Source organism: Prinia subflava, chromosome 4 (genome assembly GCF_021018805.1).
Source record: "Prinia subflava isolate CZ2003 ecotype Zambia chromosome 4, Cam_Psub_1.2, whole genome shotgun sequence".
Classification (NCBI taxonomy): Eukaryota; Metazoa; Chordata; class Aves; order Passeriformes; family Cisticolidae; genus Prinia; species Prinia subflava.
The window spans coordinates 29406338-29431432 of NC_086250.1; the positions used below are offsets into that span (position 1 = coordinate 29406338).

The following is a 25095-nucleotide window of genomic DNA, read 5'->3' on the forward strand; positions in this document are numbered from 1 at the left end:
CAGATGATACAGAAATTCAGTGGTGCATGTGTATTTGTTCCAGATTCAATCAGTATTGTTAGTTGACCCAGTAATGCATCTAGCTGGCATTAATGGAAAGGAGCCTCAGCTGTTGAAGGGTTGATCCTTATAACTGTGTAACCATGTGGCATTTCATTATGCCACAGGAAATGCACTTTTTACTTTTTCCTTCACTGATACCCAGTGTCTCTTTGCCCTAGACTTTGGTCTATGCATTTTATTTTCCCTTAATAAATTAGATGGTTAGGGTTTTTTTGGTTCAGTATTATAAAATTGCAAATTGCAACTGCTCTATACCAGAAGAAGGTGAGTGAAAGGTCCTACTCTTTAATTTTTAATGACAGCATTTTAGCTCAAAAAAACCCCCAAAACCCCAAACAAACTATCCCTCCCCCCCAAAAACAAAACAAAAAAACCCCCACAAAACCCCAAAAACTCCAAAACAAACAAACAAAAAAAAACCAAACCAAAAAAGCTTAACTGGAAAAGATTTTAAATCCTCCTTTGTTTATAACCAAAATCCTTCCTCGTGTATAAAACATTACTACAATTGCTACATAGACAGGTTTGGCTAGTACTGCAAGAAAATCAAGGGCTGGCCAGCCAGCATTTAGCCGTGTGCATTTAGCTGTACACCTCAAAAATCGCATTTTGGTTCCTAGATGCAGTAGATTTCTAACATTAAAATACAAGCCTGGCTGACTTTGAGAGGTTAACTTTATAATAACAGATACCATTAAGCATTATGTGATTAGTGTACTGCTATGGGCCTATTTACTGTTTTAAGCAAGCCTGTAAACCTGCTTTTGTAGTTAAAATTTAGTCTGTATTCTGACCACTTAAAAATGTTTAACTGAATTGCTGACTCTCAATAAATTATTGCATCTTATTCCATCTACTTATATACAAGACTATGAACAAATAGTGCATTAATGTTCACAGAGAGAGGACAGTGTGTGAAGCAGTGCTGTATGGACCTTCCTATTTTTTTTAAAAAAACAACCAACCAAACAAAATGGCCCCTGCAAAAGCTTGTTATTGCACTTGATTAGATTTGTGTTTGAAAAAAACCAACCCATGTCAGACTTTCCGCATTTTTTGCAGTTATGCAGAAGGGTGACCAAAATGATGCCCCTAATTTATTATCATTAAATTTAATAAAGTTAAATCATAAAGAAAAATCTTCCAACATTAAATCTTCATACACTGAAAATACATCTAATGTTTCTGCTGTAAGTAAGAAAGTCCTGCTAAGGTTAATTTTAATAGCCATTAACACTGACATGCAAATGATCACTGTTTCCCCTACTTCTTTCATTTGGCATTTAAACCATTTTGCTTAAAATTTTTTGAAATAATCTCAAACATGCCTAGACTGATGGAGAGGAATAAGTTTGTGTCTAAGAGGAGGAAAAGAGAAGCTACATATGTATATTAGCATATGCTAAGGTGAACAGATAATTAACCCCCAAGAATCTGTTATTCAAAATATTTTAATTTTACTCTGCTGTGAAATTCCACAAAGCCTCTTTCTTGTTCCTTTTGACCCATTTTCTGTGACATTTACTGGGAAGTACCTAGGTGAATTGCCAACTATTCCTAATGTCTCTGGAGTAACGGGATCAGAATGGCCATGGTATCTCCACAGCTTCTGATGGTGGAATTTGAAAATGTTTCTTTTATTGCAGGCTTTCAACTTTATGTGGAATAATTTCTTAGCTGAAGCATTTGGCAAAGAGTGCTCTGCATGACTCAGCAGCAGATCTTCTCCATCTCAGATTTTGGTTATATTAATATGAGGTTTATTTTTTACATGAACTTATACATATTTATGACTTAAGCTCCCTTGCATGCTGCTGGGCTGTCTCTAGTTCCAGAGCCTGTCTCTCTGGTTACTCCAGCAAAGCTACATGGCAAATGCTACACAGGGATTCAGTATTGAGGTGAATGGAAAAGGAATCAGTGACTGGAGCAATTTTTGTTTTTTGTTGATAACAGAGATAATTCTGTTATTCTGTCCTTAATTGGGGTTTCTTAGGGTAAACTGTGGAAATGTTCCAACATTCAGATTCTGTAATACTAGAATGAAGTCATGACTTTGAGCTCTTGGATTTGGTATTAATGCCAGCCATGCAACCTTTATTAGTACACACACTCATTACTCATGCAAGTAATTGTAGGGACTTGAAAGAGACTCTCTGTAGCACAGGAACCTGCCTCGAGTCCCCAGCCCTTTGTCAGAGACATCACCACAGAGTCAGCCATGTTCTAATGCAGCTGAGCAAACACACTCTCTCTAATACATGCAGGTGGAAGAACTGGTGCTCTGGCCAGCCTCTTCAGTACCATGAGTGAAGAATTAGAGAGCGGTTATTTTTTCCTGTAGTGAGAAGGGAATGGGTCAGGAACCATTGGTGATTAGTTCAAGCACAGACTAAAACTACCCTATGGTTTTTGCCTAGGTCCTTAGAGAAGCAGAAGAGGCTTCTTGTCCCTTTCAATTTCCTTTCCCTCTGCTCCTCCCTGGCACACCTTTTGAACCTATGGAGCAATAAACCTCTGAACAGAAACAGGCGTAGATGTCTCAAAGGTGGTTAGATTTCCTGGGCTTCTGACAAAATCAATGACTGGGTAGAGGTGAAAGATCCATGTTTGTGCTACTGGAAAGATCAGCAACTTAAGCTCCTGTGCAGCTCTGAAGTGACCACAGCACATTCTGTGTGGTGGGATTTTGAGTGGCCTTGGAGAGACAGAAGATGAAATTTCTGTAAAGATAAAGCTGTGGGAGATGTTTTTCATGGGACAATAAACTTAATGTCTTTCACTGCTCATAAATCATTTGGTTATCACCACCTAACTGGTTGCCAATATATTTACTAATTTACTAAATATTATTAGTAATATTCGATTTTTGTATAAAGCTTTTAATCACAAAAATCCAATATCTTTTCACCATAGAGAGATATCAGTATTTCCTTTTTTTATAGCTGGAGACTGCTACACAGAAGACAATTTTGAGCTGACTACAAACTTATATAAAGTTCCCCATTCTAAGGTTAGTGCCCAAGAAACTGATTATTCTGAATTTGCTAACAACTGTTTAAAACCAGCCAAAATATTTTTCCAGGTTAAACACATTTATTTCTGCTACTAAAGCAGAGAGGGAAACAAAAAGCCAGTAACAAAATACTGAGAGTTCAGTCTCAACTGTCAAACTCTTTTGAAGGCAAGATATATGCTATAATTTTAATACTTAGCTATTTTCTATTTTAAAGTATATTCTATGTAAATAATAAGATCAGTAACAAACACAGATTTTCATAGTTTGAGAAGTCTGAAGATCCTTTTAGCTGTTCTTAATATCTTAGTTCTCCTATGGCTGCTGGGAAGTAAATGTACCCTATTTATGCAGGTGGCAGGCAGAGAGCACCTGGCAGCTGCCAGCTTTAGCACTTGTCCAGCAAGGTCTGTATGCCCCCATTATATAGCAATTGTCCATATGTGCTGTTATATAGCCCTGCCTTCATCTGAAAATACATTTTTTCCCAAATTTGCACTTCATAAATCTTCCAAATTTTGTCATACACCTTTCATAGAGTCATTGAGGTTTGTAAAGACCTCCAAGGTCACTAAGTCCAACCTCTGACCAAATATCACCATGTAAACTAAACCATATCCTTTAAACAAATTGTGTTCAACTGAGTTTCATAGAGCTCAACTTGAAAGGAGAGAGCTTCAGAAAAAGACATGGGTAAATATGAAAGCTACTTACTGAAAGTATATGAAACAGCACACAGTAACAGTCAAAACTGTACAGTTAGAGAGCTAGGAAAAAGAAAACCAACCAGAGGCTGATACCTTTTATAAATAGGATACTTAAAACCAACATCTTGAAAAAGTGGGATACTTTTCCAGTGCCGCACATTGTGAACCAAAGGAGCTTGTGTCCAAGCAATTTTGAGGTCAGGAATTTTACATGACTGAAAACAGTCATCTGTATAAACACTGAAAACATGCAGGACAATAAATAGCCCAGAAACTTGTAGGCCATAAGTGTGTGAAATACGAAGTTATGTGTCGTGTCAGGGAAATGAAGAAAATCTGTGTAATCATAGTGGTGGAACACAGCCATGGGACAGTTATAAAGATGAGTTCTAATAAACAGCTGAGGAAAGCATGGAAGGAAGTTTTTGAATAAATCTTTTGCTTGCAATTATCTATTATAAGTCTCAAGCTATTCTGCAATAAGTGTCCTTTAATTATAACTTTAGAAGCTTGCTTTGTATTAAAGAATTTTAAACTGTAGTTTTAGAGTGCAAAAAGGTTTTTTAGACAAAAGAAGGAAATAAGGAGGGGGCTCAGGCCTCACACAAGGTGGGAAAACATCCTGGACATGAAGATATGACTTCAGCTCACTGATTTATAGCTCCTGGAGAGGGAAACTGGACATCAGCATTGGAGATTGATGGACTTGAAAATAGAGATGGGACCCCACATCTGGAAGCCAGATCCCACCACCTGGAAAAACATATCCTGGAAGTACATCCTGGAGTATTGAAATATCAGAATAGATCACAATGGTCTATAGAATTATACAGGACAATCTATAGATTTATGGCTGTTAGGTATTGAATTGTGACGTTAAAACTAGAAATGGAAACTGCTGAGAAAGCTTATGAATATGTATAAAATACCATCAAATCCAGCAATAGGTGTGCAGTTGGAAGGGAAAACCCCTACCACTGTACCCAGCGCTGCCTCTTTGCTCACACTTTACCATGTTAATTAATTAATTATTAAATTGCTGCTTGATATATTGGCCGTGTCAAGCGTCTTATTTTTAACAAGTGTAAGCAAGCATATATACTGTGCATACACCACACATGCTCCTTGGCATTTTCTACCAAATGACAGTGGTTTATTGTAGCCCTCACTTGGGGTAGAAGATCGTGTGAACACCAATTCTTGTGAGCCGTGGTCCAGACATCATTATTTTTATTTAACTATATGCCTAGCCATTAAAAACAAAGAATAACTCCCCAAACTCCCAACAAAACTCTGAAGTTATCCATTGGAAGATCTGATGGTGCATACTGGGCCATCCTGAAAACAGTTTGTACAGTCAAAAGACTGATTTCAGTTCTGTACTGAAATAAAAAAATGCTGGCTTTGACAGATATGCAAGAGGTTGTTGTAGTTCAGACTCTCAGCCTTCAGCTTGTTTTTAAAGGATAACATACCTGTTCCCAGCTGGTTTTGGGAAAATCTTTGCTGTGATTGTGTTCTGACACTTTCTATGAACAACTGACTCTTCAGAAAGGCACCTTCTAACCCTCCTGTCACCAAGCTCTTAACAGAGTTTATAAGCTTGGATGAAATGAAAGTTTACAGCTCCCATGCCTGAGGACACAGACTGTTTTACCAACAGCTGAGAATTTTATTGAATTTTAGGAGAGCACATGATACGAATTCATAGACATTACATACACGCAATAATTAAAGCCAAGGACTTCCACTAGAAATGGGAAAGGTTTAGATCTCAGCCCCAAGGGTGAGTTTTTATGTGCATTGTCTGGTATGTAAATGCAGCCACACTGCAATCTTTCTTTACAGCCAGGATTCAATAGGGTCTCTCCTCTCTTCTCCCTATTACTATAATAGGCTACCTATTTAAATTTGTAGGAACTTAGTATCTTTGAGCCTTATCTGACTCTGTTGTATTTGAAATTGGCCTATAGATTAGCAAGTTACTGAGGGAATGATGCTTGGACAGGGAGACAGATGCACGTATTCTAACATCCACACAAGGAAAGGATCATGTATTTCCTTTCAAGTCTTGCTAAGAAAAGCCTCCTCTGATAGAAGACTTTTAACTAGTGTCCTCAAATTCCTATCATCTTCCTCTGAGCACTCAGGAATTGCTAACCTAGGAGAGTAAAAAACATTCTACAAAGATGGGTTGGTCAAGTTACTTGGGTCTGGCAAATTAAGCACTCCAGCAGTTTGTTGTGTAGGCTGTCACTCTTGTTGAAATATCTATAAAACTTGTAGTAATTTCTGTTTAGATTCAGAGTAAGTATCTATGGTCTGCCTAAATATTTAAGGATCTGTACAAAACCAATCTTATTCCCATTGTTAATCCCAAGTAAAAAAAATCAGAAAAAAACTAACTGCTGAATTTTAAAGCCATTTTGTACTGTGGACACATAAAAATGATGTCATGAGTGTGACCAAAGTCACCACTCATCAGCTGAAGCCATACCAAGTGTGTATGTGCTCTGAATGTGCCTCAGTCGTGGGTCCAATGACATTAACATGGAACACACTGGAACCTGTAGCTGGAGCAAACTGAGTCCAGTCACATAACATTGCCATGCTTCAAGCCTCCAGCTGCGGCAGCCGAATTCTTCTGGTCATGTGCTCACAACTCATGCAATGTGTGAGGATTTGAGAGTACTTAGAAATGTCAGCTCCTGGGTGGAAAAATGTTTTTGATCTTTACAGCACAACTGGTGCTCTGCTGTGATATTTGTTCTAGTCGGCACAATTAGTCCTTGACCAAGTGTGTTATTTACTCATGATACTTTGTCTGGCATCCAACATGTGAAAGTTGCAGCTTTTTTCCCTTCCCTTCCCTTCCCTTCCCTTCCCTTCCCTTCCCTTCCCTTCCCTTCCCTTCCCTTCCCTTCCCTTCCCTTCCCTTCCCTTCCCTTCCCTTCCCTTCCCTTCCCTTCCCTTCCCTTCCCTTCCCTTCCCTTCCCTTCCCTTCCCTTCCCTTCCCTTCCCTTCCCTTCCCTTCCCTTCCCTTCCCTTCCCTTCCCTTCTTTGAAGATGGGTGTTTGTTTGTGTGAGTAAGATGTTCTTTTCTGATATTTAAAAAACACCTAATGGGTCATGCCACAAAGTCCTCTTTTCAGCTGAGGGCTTGAAGAAAGGAGCTGCTTTATGAGAATTTCTTTCAGTTATCCAACAAGTTTGCTTCAACAATCCTCACTGAACGTGCACTTCTCAGTACTTCAGTGCCGCACGTGTAACAGTAAAACGGCGCTGCGTTTGTGCTTTGCCTCCTTTAGTGAGCCCTCAGCCGCAAGCTCAAACTAGAGTCTTTTTCCTTCTCTCGGCCGATGCCAGACTGATGCCAGCAGCAAGGGGCCTGCAGTTGTCGGAGCCTGGAGCAGCCGCCGAGGGGAGAACGGCCGAGCGCCGGGGTCAGGCACCGCCGCCCTCCGTCCTCCCCCGCCCTGCCCTCAGCAGCCAGGACGCCGATCGGGCGTCACAGCGCAGGGACAGACCGAGAGCTGCGGCGCTGGGCCCGGCGCGGCGGGAAGGAGCCGGGTCCGGGCCTCCGCGGAGCGATCGGGGCGCAGACCCTGTCCTGTCCCGTCCCGGGAGCAGCCCCGCCGGCCCGGCGCGCTCCGCACCGCTACCGCGCTTCGCCTCTCCCGCTCCCCGCGGCCGGGCGGTGGCCACAGCCCCTTCCCCGCGGGAGCCGCCCCTCCCCGGGGCGGAGCGCGGCGCCTGCCCCGCCTCCCCGGCCGCGGCGGCTGTCACGGGGCGAGCCGGGCCGCACCGGGCTTCTGCGGGGCGGGGGCGGCGCTGCGCGGGGCCCCGCGCCTTCCCTTCGGCCTGGCCGCGGCTGCCCGGCGGCATCCGCGCTCCACCACCATGTTCAGGCGGATCCTGCAGCGGGTAAGGCAGCGAGACCCGCCCCAGCGGCGAGGGCGGCGTGCCGTGCCGGTGCCGCTTCCTGGTGCCGGCCGGGCTCGGAGCTGCGCTCCCCGCGGCGTAGCCGGACCCACCGGCCCTGTCCGGCCCGTCCCGCGGCGCAGAGTACGGGCTGGGATCGCCGCGGCCCCGGAGGCCATGAGTTTGTCCGCCCCCGCCCTCTCGCCGAGGGACGGCCCGAGCCCCGACGGGACGGGCCCGGCCCGCCGTCCCGGCTGGGGGCGGTGCCGTCCCCCGGGCTGGGCGGAGGTGCTGCGGGCTGGGCGGTTCCGCGGCCGGGCCTGTCGGAGGGGCGGGGGGCGGCCCTGCTCGGCGTGGCTCCCTGCCGTAGCGCCGCGGCGTCTCCGCCCGCCGCCCGCGCGTATGTAGGGCAGGATGAAGGGAAGCCCGGCCTGGGGAGAGCCGCCGCCGGGACCTGCGGTGATTTCCTCAGCGGCTGGAGGGCAGGCTGCAGGCTCTGAACGCCAGGAGCCAGCCCGGCAGACACCGTCCGGCCGCCTCGCGTGGTTTAGAAACCGGCTTTTCCGGCAGCTCTGCCGGGCATGGAAAGCCGAGTTGTGACACTCGTTTATGAAACCCTTCTCGCTTGCCCGGATCCCCGCGCCGGGGCTGGCCGCCTTGGCCTGCGGCTCTGGCGGGAGCTGCCAGGAGACGCTGGCGCAGGGCGGGTGCCGGCGCGGCCCCGGCGCGGCGCGGCGGGGATGCCCGGGAAGGGTTGAGTCACGGCGGCGGGGGGCAGGCAGCGCTCCAGAGCCCGCACCGCGGGAGAGCGGTTCGGTGTCACGCAGGAGGCGCTCACGGATAGAGACAAACCCATTTTATCTGCCGTTCTTTCCAAAGCGTGCTGTATATGTAACACCTCTGCGAAAGAGTGCTTTATTGGAAACGCTCGCTTGCTCTCCTTATCTGCCATGCAAAGAAGCTTTGCTACAAGAATGAGAATTAGGGGAATTAAAGTAAGCATATCACTAACTTCTTCAGTATAAAACATACCTCAGATTATTTTTTGGTCATAGACCCTAGGCAGGTGAAGATCTTGGTCTATTTGGAGCTTCGTGTTTACAAAGAGGAACTTCCTTCCTGAAGCTTAATGCTAACAAGCAGGGGAACTTGGTATGGACCTAATTAAATATTGGCAGCAGTTAACTGCGTGTTTATTACCAGGCCATCAAGGAAGGCTTCTGTGAGAAAGGGAAAAACTTCATACAGTGCCAAAGCATATTTGCCCCTAAGTATGAATTCAGCTAAAGACATCTTACAAAAATGTAAAGTCAGTGCAAAAGTTTCTGTGTGGGAAAAAAAATCTTTTCTTGAAAGACTGAATAGTTGTTGTCTAGTTGTTCCTGAAAATTACAGGATTACAGGAGAGGTTATTGTCAAGCAAGGTGAAAAGACTTCTTCCTACCTAAAAATTAGAGTAATGCCAAGATTTTTGAAGGTGTTAACCTTTTAATTGCTGAAAATAGCTATGCTTTTAAAAATTCACCTCATACTAAAAGGGGGTTTAGGCATTTTGTAAAAGTAGTGATTGCATGCACAGCCTCGTACATATGTACCATTTTGACTTGTGAAAAATACTTCAGCTGTACTTTGGTATTAAAAATGAATCTTAGGTTTATATCAGATATTTTAATAAAGAATATAGTTATTAACATCTTTCATGTGTCTGGTAGTAATTTGAAGGATAAGGAACCTCCTCTTGACCCTTTTATTGTCCATCATTTGTATAGCTAAAACCCCCCTGTCCTTCTGTCACTGAAACATAGATTCTTGAATATCTATTTGGTTATATGATTATAGGTGATGCTACCCTTTCTAGCTAGAGAGCTAGTCATTAATGGTGATATAACTTGAGTTATAAAAGCATGTGTTTTGAAAAAGGAATTCTTTATTATATTCCTTTTTATTGTAACTCAGCTAGAGGAGGAAGACAACAGCTACAAAGATATGGTTTATAGTTTCTGATTCCTGATGTTTCAAAACATCAGATGTTTCTTTGTCATACTACTTGTCTACCTTGAGGACCTTTTTATTTCTTCCACAGTTGTAATTTATGTTTTTAAAAGTGTCTTCATTGTGACTTTGAATGACAAGTTTTCAAAATAAGGATGTATTACGTACTGAACATTACTTATTTAGTTTTTGAGGTTAGTATCTCCACGCTGTCTTCAACTAGCTCCTCATTTTACGTCCTTTCCCTACAAGCTTCTAAAATTTTTTACAAGTTTCTAGATTTTATGTGTATTTTCAACTTGCATCTCAGGGATCCACCTGTTTTTTGTATGTTTGCAACATAAACCTCCCTTTTGTACATTGTTGCCTCTTTCTGGTTTCATGCATTGTTCATCAAGGTGATCTAGAAAAAGAGTTTTTCCCAAAAGGCATCTGTGTGGAATGTCCAAGACACAACTTTCCTGCTTAAATAGTTTGGTTTTTGTCAGTGGATTCCTTGGAGAGCAGTCTTTTCTTTCTTGTGTTCAACTTTGATGCCCTTTGTGGGCATTGTGTCATCTCTCTGTTAATCTACTAGTGGGACAGTGGTGGTTGCCTCTGGCCTGTTAAAGGAGAGCTCATTTCTCGTATTTGCATGGAGGAGGCATTTATTTCCAGCTGGTAGAAAACCAATTACTTTGACCTCGATCTGAGCTTTCTTCCCATTGCTCATGATTTTTTAGTGGACGACTCATCTGTTGGACCAGTGTGACTACTATTTATGTTAGTTTTTGTCTCTGTTATTTGTCTTTAACTGAATGTCTACAGCTGTTGGCTACTGTGCTGTGTTTGGGTCCTTCCTGTTTCTGACTAATGCCTGAGTTTTTATCTTGGTGTCTGGGGGAGAACAGGTCTTTGCATTTCTGTAGCTCAGGTAGTACAGTCACCTTTCCTCTGACTTGAGGCTCAGGCAGAGAGATATTTACTTGCCTGAAATCATTGCATCTCATGCCTGACTTATAATTTTCACATTTATACATGCAGGGCTCGCTAGATGGCATATCTACTTGGATAGAAGCTGAACTGCAGCTGTGCCTGTGCCCTCAAGAGTCACAGGGAGCACGTGTGCCTCTTCCTGGGCACAAAGTGTGCTTGTGTGAAACTGATGGCATGATGGGAAAGAAAAGTTTTATGGCTTCTGAAGTCAGGAGTAGTTTCATTTTACAGAGTCATAAAGTAGCATCATAGTGCTTTAAAAGTAAATGGTGTTACTGTTCTGTATGGAAAATACCCTGTTCCTAGCACTGAGAGTTCTTTGGCAACAAAGGCTTTGGCCCTCTTACCTTCTCATTTTTGTGTCTTGTTTGTTGCTTTAGGACCTTTTCATGGTTGTAGTAGTACCCTTAGTACTAGTATTTAAATCTGTGCTGGAAAAACTGTTAAATCTGTGTTTTTTCACATTTTCTCAAGGCTTTACATATTTTTTTCAGAGGTTTTAATTTATTCTGAGTTTAAATTGCTGAAAAGAGTATTCTAACTGAAAAGAATGTAGCTATAGACAGATAAAAGACTATGCAAAAATGACATGGTAGTGGTCCATATTTATACTCCCTCATCTCAAAGCATTAATTCAACTCATTCATGATATGATTTTCTATTCCTTTTTGGAAAACAAGCTGCAATCATTGTCATCCTTTTAGTTGTTAATGATACTTCTTTATATTAGCTTGCAGTTTTGAGAAAACACAGAATGACATTATGAAGTTTAGCATATTACTCCTACAACACTAGGGCTAGCAGTAGAAACATACTTCTCTTCATACTTCAGGGTTCTCTGCAAAGTAAACAAATGTAATTGAGAACTAGGAAAGAAGTATGCTGGATCAAAGAGTAACTTTGCATTAGTCTTTCAACCCTGGGTATGCCTTCAGATGTCAAATGTTAATTTTGTAATTGTGCATACAGAAGCCTGTGTGGAAATTTCTCTGGGATTAGTAAGTCATTTATTTGCTCCCCTGTATAGGCCATCTGAAAACAAAGAACATAATTCTGAATCCTTTTGTAGACCACAAAGTCTAAATTGTTCAATGTGTTGTGATTCCCCTTTTTTTTTTTTTTTAGTGGAATGTGATACCACAGTAGTATGTGACCATAGCATAACTGTGTGTATGAACTGATTTGATGATGCAATGATGAATTAAAAAACTACATTCCCAATGTCCCAATTCCCAATGTACTTGCATGGTGAAGGATATTTCAATTGTGTTACAACCTTGAAAGATAATTTAATTTTTGATCTTGGGCTCCTTAACATTCTTCCAAATTTTTTATTTAATTTTTCTTGCTACTCTGTATATTTTGCAAATAGATACTATGGACTATAACTTGAAAGTTACTTAATGGCCTCTTTCCTTTCCACTGTTCTTTCCCGCACATGACACTCACCAGAAAATGTTACAAATGAGTACAATTTGTACTAAGCTTTCTAAATCTAGCTTGGAATTATGCTTTCTCTTTTCAAGACCACACATTGATTTTTGAAAGGTTAAAAGGATTTTACCAGGTATTGTGTAATAATTTCTGTCATACAATGCATCCAATAAGACATGCCATCCAGTGCTTATTAGTGTGATTATAGCATGTCTGAAGTGTTTCATAAAACAAGTACTTTAAGCAACCCTGGAGTAATAACAGTGTACAGTGAGTAATAACAGAAGAGCTTGCATCCTGGAGGTTATAATAATTTCAAATTTGTAGTGCTGGAACTTGCAGAACTTAATATGCAAATCTTGTTGCAAAATGGAGTCAACTCTGGGGTGAAGTGGGGTGGGCAATTAACAATGTGCAGTAGTGTTGTATGAGGAGCTATGATACGAGGTGAAGAAGATGTGTTAATTGTTGCGGAAGATTCTTGGGTTTGGGATGAAATGATGTGTTAGGTGTGCTGAAAGTGTATGTTCAGATATTGCAGAAATGGAGGTAGATGCTGTCTGTCTAAAGAAACTGTTGGGCCATCTCTTAGTGCCAGTGAAACATCAGATGCAGTATTCTAACTTATGTCTTCCTGGGGCATCTGGCTAGAACTTACAATTTGTTGTTTTAGATATTATTCTTCTGACTGTCAGTGGAACACAATCCACATGTTCATTAATGGAGTTACTTGTATTTGAAAGCTTTCCTGCGGGATATGTGTTTCTGTGGACAGCACTTCTTAGGCTGAACAACTTAGGCAGAGCAACTGGGGCAAGAAGGGAGCTCAGGAGCTGCCTGGTCTGAGCAATGAACAGGATCAACTTGGAGGTCAAGAGCAAGTTGCTCAGGCCTATCTCATACTGGGAAAGCTGTTCTTTACATCCAGTAAGAATCTCATTTCAGATTTTGTGTCTAATCTTCCCACTGTGTGCCGCTTAGACCAGCTTGGCTTCCTCTGATGGCTGTGGTGGTGTGGCACTGTTTGGGGCTCACAAAGTTGTCTCTACTTCCAGGCTGAGCCAGCCCTGTTCCTTCAGCTTCTCCCACAGGTCAGATGCTTCATCCCCAGGTGTGTTGGTGGCCTTTTGCTAAACTCATGCTGGTTTATCAGTGTTCTCCCTGCACTGGGAGAGCGGTATCTTAACATGGTCCAATGGATGCTGGCCAGTGGGGAATGATCACTTCCCTTGATCGGTTGGCTGGGCTCCTTGTTAACACAATCCAGGCTGCTGGCAGCTGTCTGCAGACAAGGCCCACTGTGGGCTCCTGTTTGGCTTGCTGGCTGACACAAGGCCTTGGTCCTTTTCTGCAGAGAGACCTCTGTTACTGCCAGGAGTTCTCCTTCCCTGGCACAGGACTCTGCATTTGTCCTGTGGTATTGCGTAGGATTCCCCTTGGCCTGTTTCTTCTGGCATTTCTAGGTCCCTCTGAGTGGTAGCCCTGCCCTAGAGTGTATCAGCTGGTCCTCCCAGTTTGATGTCATGTGGAAAATGGAAGAGTGTGCACCTGTGGTCTATACTGGGATGTACCCTGTTTAGTGTCTATATCAGTAACCCTGGGAAGAAGTACCAATGTCTTCACTTTGACATATTTTGCATGTCTATAGTATCTCTGCTTACCCCCTTTTTTGCCTCTCCTATTATTAACTTGCAGAGCTTGCATAGCCTTGCCTATTGCTTTTGTGTGCTGTACTAGAAGGAAATGGTGTTCATATTTTCTTTAGAAATGCAATACAGCTAATGTGAAAAAGACATGGAGTAGGAAAACCCGTGTAGAGTACATTCATCACTTAACTGATGACTTCCGAGAAGGCTGCAGTGAGGAAAGATGGTTGTCTTTTCTTACTGTCACCAGCCCTCATAGCTTAATGCTTCACTATTTCTCACTTTCCTTTGGCCGGTCTTCAGAGCCTTTCCAAAACTGAAATGGATCTCACTGGGAATTAAGTCCTTAATCAGTAAACTTAACCTGTTAATGACATATTTTTTAGATTTGATAAATAGTAAAAGTTCTTTGCTATCATCTTTGCTATCATCTTTGCTATCATCTTTGCTATCATCTTTGCTATCATCTTTGCTATCATCTTTGCTATCATCTTTGCTATCATCTTTGCTATCATCTTTGCTATCATCTTTGCTATCATCTTTGCTATCATCTTTGCTATCAATCATCTTTGTTATCATCTTTATCATCTTCGTTATCTATTTTTTTATCTATGAAAGTTGAAAATAGAACATTCTTTTTAAAACAAAGCAGGAAAATATACTTAATATTCAATGAATGGGAATCATGTGTGCTGCAGATATAAGAGGTTATATAACTGATTTGTCTTCAAAAAGAGGATCTATTTGTGCAAGAAAATTCTTCTCCAAATAAGATTTTGGAGGCACCATGATAAAGAAACTAAAACTCTGTCCCTCTCTCTGTAGATTTCAATCTATATATTTTAATTCTTTATCCTCTTATATTAAATGATAAAATCCTTTATAGCATTACAAGTACTTCCAGATGTACTGAAATACAGCAGTAGCATTACTTTATCCCGTTCGAGATTGTCATACTGGAACTAGATAATGAACTTTTTGTTCTTTGTTGAAACTAGGATTGCATATACATATTGAAATAATTTTTTAATGACGTTTGCTTTGAGAATGCTTACTCTTCTGCCACCAGTTAAGCAGTGACATTCTGGAGATGAGTAAGAGAAGTTAAGTCAAATTAAAATCAACGTTATAGTTAAATAAGGATTATAAGATACAATCCATCTATCCAGATTTTGAATCACTTAGTATTTAAAATTTATTTGCTTAATTTATCTAAGTCTGTAGTTTCAAGTCAATATTGTTTTTTGATTTTCAGCATATTCATAGAAGTATATCTTTATAGGTTGTCTTACTGATTGGCATGTTTTAAATTTACCACAGGCTTGATTATTATTTTTATTTTTTTCCAAATCAAGGCAGTGTACCTGCTTGTGTGCTTGTTGAATCAACAGAGTTCTCAAACTTTATTTTTCTGTCTTTCGTATATTTAAGGGCTTGTCCAGAATGTAGACAAGTTATCAAGAAAATAGGATGATACCAGTTTATTACTAATGAAACTTTTTAGATTGTAATTTTTACTGTTTTCCTATAGGATGTAGCTTCCTAATTTAACATCACCAAGAGTGATACAAGGGCAGAGTTTAACCAAAGTTTTTATTTTGTGGTTAGCATTCATGAGAGGAAGGAGTTTAAATCCTGGCCTTGGCTTCTGATATCTGCTTGGTTTTTTATGCATGGAGAGTGTTGGAGAGAAGCTTTTGTTGAAGTATTGTGCTGAAAATTATATAATTACTTGTCAGCCTCTTCACTTCTTGTGGAGGAAAAATACCTCTGTATTCCAACAAGTAGAAGAGAGGCCTTTGCATAGGATATGTACTGTGCTTTATTAAATATTTATTAAGTATTAAAATATAGACTCATTTTTGTCTTCCCCATCTGTTTCAGACTCCAGGCAGAGGTGGGTCTCAGAGTTCAGATTCGGATTCATCTGCCACACCTGGGAATGCCGTGGATGTGAACAATGAGGGCTCCTCAGAGGTACTGTGCACCATACACGGCACTGGGGTCTTAAATCTTGGATGCTGTTTCTCTGATCCATGGAGCTGCTCCATTTGATGCCCTTCCTAAATATCAGCTTTAGTAAACAAATACTTGCAAATGTCATATTCTAGAAATTGTTTGTTATTTAATTTAAAAAAGGAAGGCTAGACCATGTTTATATGTAGCTATTAATTAGGCTTATCTGTCCAAGAGGTCACAAGCAATGCTTCCTGTAGTTCTAGAGATGAATTATTAAAATTAAAAGCAATGAGATGTAAGCTTACAACTCCTTGTTAATAAATCTTTCATGAGAGCCGCAAAAAACAAGGATTGGCATTTTATCATGCTTGTACTCCAGTTTCGTCTTGCTTCTGCTAAGCTATAATGTATACTGGAAACTTCTTCCTTCTTGTGAAATAGCAAATATATAGGGGTTTATTTGGTGTTGGAGTATAAATCCTATCAGTGTTTCGTGTGCTGTATGCCATACGTAATCAGCAGAATAAGTTGTTATTTTTGCTACAATCCCATATTGCAATGTTTTTGTACTTACAGTGTTGTCTGACATTAACTCTGAAAAATGCAAACTGACTTCACTGGCTTTTGAATCTCATTTGTGCTAATGTAGCCTGATTGCCTATTTGAAAATGTTTTGAGCTTAACATACAAATACAGTGCAAGTTTAATTCCCCGTATTACAGCATTAAAGGGAGCAAAGTGCCCTTTCTTACACTAAATAAAGTATGATGATTCAAATACTCCTGAGTGTGATGTAATAAAAGAGAAACTTTCACTGTGCTGTTTAAAATACTGTCTGTGCTTCTGCTTATTTCTTCTTTCTTGATGCCTTATTGAAGTCAATGTAATCAGACATTCCTTTATATTTTGCTGCGTGTTCTACATGTCACACATTTTTGAGTCCAAATCTGTTTTGTGTGCATATGTAACAATCCCTGAAGCAAATAAATATTCTTAAATTGCAGACTAAAATCTTACTACTTTCGTAGTTGATTGAGGCATAAAAGCATGCAATGAGATGATTACTTCTTTCTGAAGTTTGTCTAAAATTACACAATTCTGTTAATGTGAGTGCAACATCGCTGGCTGTACAGCCTGTGGGTGCCACAAGGTACCTCAGTACTAATGGAGCAGATTTTTTTTGATGTGGGATGAGCTTTCAGTGTGGTGGTGTGCCTGCACTATTGCCCCATCGGCTGTTCTTTCTACTGAGTCAAAACTGGGTCAGACCAAAGGCTGCCTTGTCACTCTTGATGTGCATGTGTTACATAAAAAAAGTATCTGTTAGTTGTCCATAATGCCATCATTTCTTGCATTTGGTATTATCCTTTACATAGAATGTCAAAGTCTGTTTGAAACTTAGCTCTGAACCTGGTGATGGGTTTTTAGATTCACATGCAACACCACTCGAATCTGTTAGCCTTCCTTTTCCCTCACAGCTTGCCTGAGGTCTTGTCTCTCCTGGAGCTTCTCTTCAGGAGCACCATAGTTGGTCTCTGCAGAATGCTGGCTGTTTGTTTTATCATGATATTCCTGGTTCTCCATTACTATGCAGTCAGAAGTCCATTAACTTGTTTTCACTCCAGTTTCTTGGCTAGATTTTCTAATTTGTATTGTAGCAAGACTCATATGGAGAATAATTATTAAATCTGTGCAAATTTGTATGTTTCCTTTCTCCCCAAGCCTTGAAATAAATCCTGATTTTTGAGAATTGTATGAAACAAAAGGAGTGGAAAAGTCTGAATTCAGACTGCTCAAACTGCTCAAGAAGAGGTAAAAATTTGCCCATGTCCTGTCTGTGACCGTGTCAGCACTACAGGTCACAGGTAGATCCAGAATGAAATCTTTTATTCACTGTGCAATCTGCCTAAGGAGGAAATGTTTGAGTCTCTCTTACCTTTGCAGCTTAGGCCCTTGTGCAACTCTGTCTGCAGTACAGGGTTGCAGAACATTCCTTGCTTGCATTGAGTCTACCAGTGATGAGATGCTCTCCTTAGTGTAATGTAACTGTGTTAACCAGATAGGTTTGCCTCAGCCTCTTCTGCTGCTGTACAAACTTGCTTATTAATTTATAGAGACACTTTTGCAATCTCACTGCACCATTCCTCCCTCTTTCTCTTTCCTTTTGGGAAATCTTACAATGGATGTGACATAATGCCTTGTAATGCTCCATTCACAATTTCTTATGCAGCTTGTTTCTCTGTCACATGAAGGGGGCACCAAGGGTGTAAGGAAAACACATAGTAGCATGGAGCATGGTCCTAGTTTTTAAGGCATGTTTTAGATTTATTTATTTTCATGTCCTTAATAACTAATCCTTCTTGCTTTCTCTATGGTATTGGTATGGTTTGTAAAAGTTCTCTCTAAAAGGAAAACAGACTTTGCTTTGGTGATTGTAGACAGCTTTCAGCTTAAGATTTCAAACTTTTGATTCCAGATTTGCTTTTTTTTTGTCTTTATTAGTTTCTTAAACACAAATATACATTTCACAGGGCTTCATATGTCCATTGTGTATGAAAGTGTGTATAACTCCCACTGATCTGTCTGAACATTACCAGAATGAGCACGCTGGGACAGAAGGAAGACAGGAGCTTCGTGACCTCCCAGCTGCTAGCGTGGGTCTTGTTTATTTTTGTTTAATAGCTTTGGTGATGGGCTGCTTCAAATGAATTGCATTATTTTCCTTGTGTCAGCCTTTTAAATTGTTTCTTTGATTCCTTGCTTAAATGCAATTTGATCTCATATGCATGATTCCAAAGTATACATTCAGAAGAAGAGTTAATTCATGTCAGTTTTCTGGTTTGCAGTTGTCTGTCACATGAGACATTTGCAGTACTGGAAGACTTGCAGTTACTGATATATACAACTGATACATACTTGCGGTCACTGATACGTGCTTTTTTTTTTAAACAGCTTTTGCTTGATTTTGTTATAAATAAGACTGTTTCCTTATTTGATTTTCTTCACGTCAAACTCAGTATCATGATAAACATGGTGTTGGATCAGGCACATCTTTTGTGAAAAGAAATGTTTTGAGCTCCTATTACTAACTTTTTTAAAACTGGATTTCTAGTGCAAGATAGGTACATTGTGTAAAAGAGAACAGAGGGTGGTTATGTAAAAAACTCAGAAACTTCTCTTTTTGAACATGTTTAAGAGGTTATGTATTGCAGCAACATTATGAAAACAATTAGAAAAACAAATTTTAGTAGATAATCTTACTGGATTTTTTATGTCCCCAAGAAAATGCAAAGGCTGTTTCAGTTAATAGATGTAAATTGTAGGGCATTTCTAAATTCTTCCAGTTGTGCAGTGTAAAACTTCGCACTTAAAAGAAAATGCATGGTTTTATGTTCCAGAACTAAAATAATTTAGATTCTGGAAATTAACAGCCTCCAGCTGCACAAGGCTATCTGATTCTTTTTGCTGCAAACAGTGAGTGGGTAGATTTGACTTCTGGGGGTAGGCAGCTTGCTGTGCACTAAATGGGTTTGTATAGAGGTGAAGTTTTGCATTGTTTCTGTCAGTGTTACTTTTGTTGAGTTTTGAAATCTAAGTGTTTATTCTAGGATGTGTGTGATGTGATTTTATTCAGTTTGTTGTTATGTTTGCTAGGTAGTGCTTTTTTCCTTCCCTATACTTGATGTGTATTTGCACTTTATTTTTGAAGGGAAAACTTCAAATTGTTGGATGTTATTCTCAAAAATGATGGAAGGAATCAATACCTTGATTATTCTAGAGATAACTTGAGATGTCGAGTGTGAAGTGTCACCTGCTGAAGTGAGGAGGATCTGTGCTGAGACTGACCTGTGCTGCTGGCTTGGAATGGTGTGAGGTCTCCTCAGAGCCAGGGCACCTTGAATATGGCTTTTGATGGACTCCTCACTACCTCTTGTTGAAGCAGAGGCTGTCAGTTGTGTTCTCTGTTGTGGTCAAGTCAACTTATTATTTTCTTTATTATCTGGTCACAATGCAAGTGCTGTACTTGAATAAGCTGTGGCATTCCTGATGTGATGGTGTCATCAGATTGTATGTGGGATGTGAGCCATCAGAGGTGGTTTGATTACCTGAAATTACTATTTGATTTAAGCTGGTTGTGCTTTGCATATTTTATGGAGTTGACTGCAGGGTTCTTATCCACTTTGACTTTTTGTTTTTCCACTGACTTTTTGTGAGTTTCTTGGTCAGTACTGTTCACTTGTCAAGACCTGATGAAAGCTTTTAACTTGATAAACCTGTGTATTGAGTGTAGCACTTGAAATACAAATTCACTTGTTTCTAGCTGTTGCTGTTTCCTGTTGCTGAAGCTGAATTTCTTTGTACTGTGTTTCAGTAAATATTTGCGAGAGGTGAGAAACAAAGCAGCTATATGTGTGGGGTTTTTTTCAGTTTGATCTTTTATTATGTGAGAATGCCTAGAAGTGTTGAAAATGTGAGGAATTCTATTAATAACTGTGGTCAATACTAGTATGAAAAGTTTAAAATGTTTGACTACTGAGAAGTCAACAAGCAAGCTGATTGCTGATGAAAAAGAATAGTTTGCATTTGTAGCAAACACATTGAAACAGCAACACAGCCAGACTGTCGCACCTCATTCAATCTCTGCTTTTTCTGGGACAGCGTTATAACAAAGATAAAATGTCATCTTATGTAGCAGACATATGAAACATTGCTCAGTTTGCCTTATTTAAACTGTCAATGTTTAGTGGTATTGCGTGTGGATAGTACATAGTACTGGGAAGAGTTTCAATATCTTTTGTTGGAAACAATGCTAAAGAATCTTGTGAGTTCATGATTTTTGCTAGTGTATTCTCCTTAAACAAGGAAATAGGAGCTGTTGCAAGGTCAGTGTTTGGTTACACTTTGTGAGACCTGAAAATTTGTTACTTGGTTAACAAAAGCCTTAGTACCTTGCTTTAGATTCTACCTGTAGTTTTCTTTGCTACCCCTTTTTCCACTGATACACCTATCAGCTGATGAAAATTTTAGCAGGTGCCCCTCTGTTCTCCTTGCTCTTCCTTCGTCTCTGTCTTCCATGCAGTGAGAGTTGGGAGAGTTTGTTTTTCAGTCACAAGCATTCACACCTGCAGTGTCCTGTTGTGGGAAAGGTTTCCTGCCACTTGCCTGCAGCCTAATTTATGGCCATCTTCTTGAACAGCTCTCTGCAGCCCTCTTTTTCAAACTAGGGGTTGAAACATATGGTAACTGGTGAAAATGTCAGTGTAATACTTACACTGCTCCCCCAAGCTGTGATGAAGCCTTGCTTTAAAATACAGTGGCCTATTCAGCTGCAGGAATAACCACCAAATGTCTGTCCATGTTTGATGCCTTGAGGCTGAAACAGAGACTAAATAGAGTGAAAGGAGCAAAACGAGTGTTTATTCAAGCCCATGCCCTTGCGTCTCCGGACCCACAGAGGTGGCCCAAGCCAGCTTACCAAACAAATGCTTATGAAAGTTACACGCATCGCCAAGTTCCCAAACATCGTTTCCCAACTTCCATATATACAGTGGTGTCACTGTAAGCTGTGTGGTGGCTTCTTTTCTGCTTTTTTTGAAAGGAATGATACATTTCTAAACTCTGTCTTGCATTTCCTGACAGTCTCTGTTAGACCTTCAGAACATCTAAACAGTGAGTCAGTATAGAGTCATAGTTTGAGACTTCCTGTCCTGTTTTTAGCTGAGGCATCCAAAGCAACCACTGAATGGTACCCCTGCAGCATTTAGAATATAGTGGCTGTTAATATCTGTTGTCTTATCTACCATTGGGCTAAATCTAAGACAATATTCAGACAGTTCTTTTGAGTAATCTTCATAAATTTCCAGACGTTTAGTAAGAATGTATTTCTTGGCTAATACAAGCAAGGTATGACCTTGATGTTTTCTGAATAGGCTTTTCATAGCAGAATTGCAGAGAATGTAGATTGGCATAGTAGTTGTGAAAAAATATGTGTTTTTTAAGTCAGTCTTTAAAAAGACCACATTATTTTTTTTCCTTCTTGTCTCTTATTGTAGATGCAATTGATTGAATCTTCTGTTTTTATGCATGCCCTTGAAATGTTGCAGACTGTTGTTGCCCAGAACATCATGTCAGTGCTTTAAAGATGATATTTTATTCTCTTTCAGTTGCTTCTCAATTTAGATTGTGGTGCCTGTTTTCACCTCAACAGTACTTGCCTGTTTTGCACATGAACAAAAATTATTGATTGAGTTACATTAGTGTATGAACTTCCTTCAACATTTAAACAGTATTAAGAGAATGAAGAATTAGAGATACTGATTTGATTTGACTTGGCCATGGAATATGACTTTTCTTTAAGAAATAGAGATCCCACTGGATTAGAATTTCTAATTCATGACAAAATTGTTGTTTTGTAGATTGTGACACAATTTTAGTCTTACTCATCAATAGCAGTAAAAACATAAGAGAAGTGAACTAGAAATTATGTTGGTTCTATTCTTCTCAGGAAGAATCTAGCTTCTGTTCTAGGAAGAAATCAATTCTATGTTCTGGTATAAAATACTATATAAATAGACCTTTTCTCTCTTTGTCCAGAAATTTAAATACTTGTAAAATCGAAATGAACTCCAGATCTTAATTGTATTCAACATGACCTTTTAACCTGCTTTTCTAATGATTAAATAGAGATGTTAGCTGAGAAAGCCACTGTTATCTTACTGTTTGTATAAGCAGAGAGGAAAGGGCTTTGTCTGGTGAAAGACATGAAAAATGTCAACTGTATTTTCTTTTTAGCAATATATAAAAGGAGTGACCTAATTTGTTTATTTTTTAACTTAAAATATGCGATGATTTTTTAAACCAATATGTAAACGCCTGAAATAAATTATGAAATGCAGTCTTGCCCTTGCTGTCTAGGCAGACTATTTAATCTTCTCTGAGAACTTCCTGAGAATTCAGTTAATTGCTTTGATACATATTTGGAAAATACAATGTAGAAGCTACTTGGTACATCTTTCAGCTCTGAAATATTACTTATGTTTCTCTCCACTGGCCCTAAATAGTTTCTCATCTTTCATCATGTAAAATGTTTCAGCCTTTAAATCACTGTGTAACTGGAGAATATCTGGCTTTTAGCTTGGACTTAGTTTGAGTGCTGATGAAGATGTGTATCTTGTGTTGGAAATTTTGGAAAATTGTGGAGGTTCGCCTTCAGTGGAAGAAACATGAATGATGAGCTTACTTTCAGTTTTCTAAACATGCTGGACTTTATTTACAGCATACAGCTTATTGTACCAATACAGCTGTGAGAGAGTTGCTAATGTAACCTGGATCCTGAGAGATGGGCAAACATAGGTCACGGCCAGAAGGTGTTAGAGCCCTGGTCTTCAGTCACTGCTATTGGCTTTTTGTTCATGCAGCTCACTGGGAACAGGCTGTAGCTGGGAGTGCTGGCCTGGTATTTCTGTAAGGTCAATGGTGAAACTTTGATACTCAAATCTATTTAAACTTAAAGCCTAGTCATGTGAATGCCAAGCACGTTAAAGTGTATCCTGGTCTTTGATTTGGGCTAAGCTGTCCTACAGCATGTATATAGTAGAATAGTCATGAATGTTTTCCATATAGTAAAAGTGTCAGTTATCCTGAAATGATTCTGTGGGGTGTAGGTTCTTTTTTTTTTGGTTGTTTGTTTGGGTTTTTTGTTTGTTTTGTTTTATTTTGTTTTTGAATATTTAGTTCTTAAATATTTTCCAAGAATGGAAAACAGTGAAACAGTGAAGTTACATGGTTCTCTGAGCTTGACTCATGATATAAGTGCTGGAGTAAAAATACAAGGTGTTGCAGAAGCTTTACTTGTATTAGTAAATGAAGCTCTGTGCTTTATGAAGCTATTTGTGCTATATGGCTCTCTACTACACACAACTGCAGATCAGCAGCAATCAGATGCCTTATTTCTTGGATTCCAAGGACCTGAGCACATCTGCATTCCATCCTGTAAAAACTGTTTTGCCCATGGGACTGTCCTTCAAGATGTGTCATCTGTCTGCCACATAACTCCAGTTTTAATTTGTGAAGAAGGAACTTTGAGTAAAGTACGTTGTGCTCTCACTCATTAACTAATTAAGGCAAGATTTCTTATTAAGTCTAAAAGACCATTTCATTAAAGCTCAGGGCAAAAGGAGAGCAGTTGGCAGAGGAAGAGAGATTGAATGCATCTCTGTGAAGATGTCTCAGGCTCCAGTTACTGATGATGGAGCCCTGGGAGTTGTTATGCTGACCCTACCTCAGGTATACACATTTGTTCAGTCGTAGGACTAGTTTCTTGCTCCATTAACTGTGTTGAATAGCTCTGCATTGGCAGTGATTGGGGAATACACATCTACTTGTAAATGTTGAGGTTTTTTTAAAAACTTGGTTGGGAGCCTTCAGCTGATGAAAATAAATCATTAGAAGTTAGACAATATTCTGAAAAGGCTGAAATTTTCAAAGTACTTCTTTACACAGCCGACTCCATCACCCCTAGTCCTACAGAGTAAAATAATGAGAAGCAGAAACCCAGAAACCATTCAGTGCAACACATCCACTTTCCTGTTACGTAAGCTTTTTCTGCATCCAGTTTAAAATCGTGTGAGGATTAGGAGGACTCTGTGGTAGGCTGCAGTTGGTGTGGTTGTGCACTTGTCTGCCTGGGGGTCTGTGCCCTGCTTTTGCTGGGCTCTGTGTTTCAATGTTGTAGGCCAAAGCTCTTCCAATAGTTAATAGCTCTGTAAGTATTTTAGCACACAACCCCCAAACCCCACATTAGTTTTTGTAGCGAGAGTTTCCTTCTAGTGTTGTTTTCAGTATCCTGGCGTACTTCCCAAAGAATGCAGTCTTAATGATTCACACAAATATTAATGTTAGCAGAAAGAAATAATTTACCCTGAATGGCTTTAAGGGATAGAGCACTGAGAAGCTTAACTTTATCAAGCCTGAAAGTAAATCACAACTATTAGAGAGGGAAAGTAGTTTTTTGTTCTTTGGGCTTATTTGTAAATCTGTCTTGAGAAAGGTAAGTAAAAAATTTTCTGGTGCTTTCATGGAGTCTGAGATCTTTGGTGAAATTTGGTATTATAACTCAAGCTGAGTCAAGATGCTTTCCTGCAAAACTTCTGTGGAGCAGTTTCTGTTCTGCTGTGAGTGAAACCCATATGTTTTGCAGTCTTTGCACTGAGGAAGGCCTGTCCCACTGCAAACAGCATTGTACTCTGGTAGCGCTGGCTGTTTGGCATGGCTTATGGGCCTCCTGAAAGGAACGTTTTCCTTGGGATCAGAAAATTGGGATTTGAAATTTAGAGTCTCACTCCTTCTCAGTGGAATGCCTGGACTATTGGGTCAGGGGCTA

At 40.2% G+C, this 25095-nt stretch overlaps 1 protein-coding gene and 1 long non-coding RNA gene across 5 annotated transcripts in view; both read left to right on the forward strand.

Moving 5' to 3' along the window:
• Positions 1-4822, forward strand: part of LOC134550063 (uncharacterized) — a 139594-nt gene extending 134772 nt beyond the window's left edge. For both annotated transcript variants that reach the window (XR_010080241.1, XR_010080242.1), the window contains one exon: positions 1710-4822. This is a non-coding gene — a long non-coding RNA (uncharacterized LOC134550063). The remainder of the gene's footprint in view (positions 1-1709) is intronic.
• Positions 4823-7550: 2728 nt separating this feature from the next.
• The window catches only part of EEA1 (early endosome antigen 1), a 67924-nt gene continuing 50379 nt past the window's right edge, over positions 7551-25095 (forward strand). The window contains exons 1-3 of one of the 3 annotated variants that reach the window (XM_063396336.1): positions 7551-7710; positions 15639-15731; positions 18245-18367. In XM_063396336.1, coding sequence (XP_063252406.1) covers positions 7687-7710; positions 15639-15731; positions 18245-18367 — 240 coding nt within the window. In that variant the 5' untranslated portion in view covers positions 7551-7686. Of the gene's footprint in view, positions 7711-15638; positions 15732-17435; positions 17526-18244; positions 18368-25095 lie in introns of those variants that run through there. The other 2 variants (XM_063396338.1, XM_063396337.1) reach the window with 2 other exon arrangements.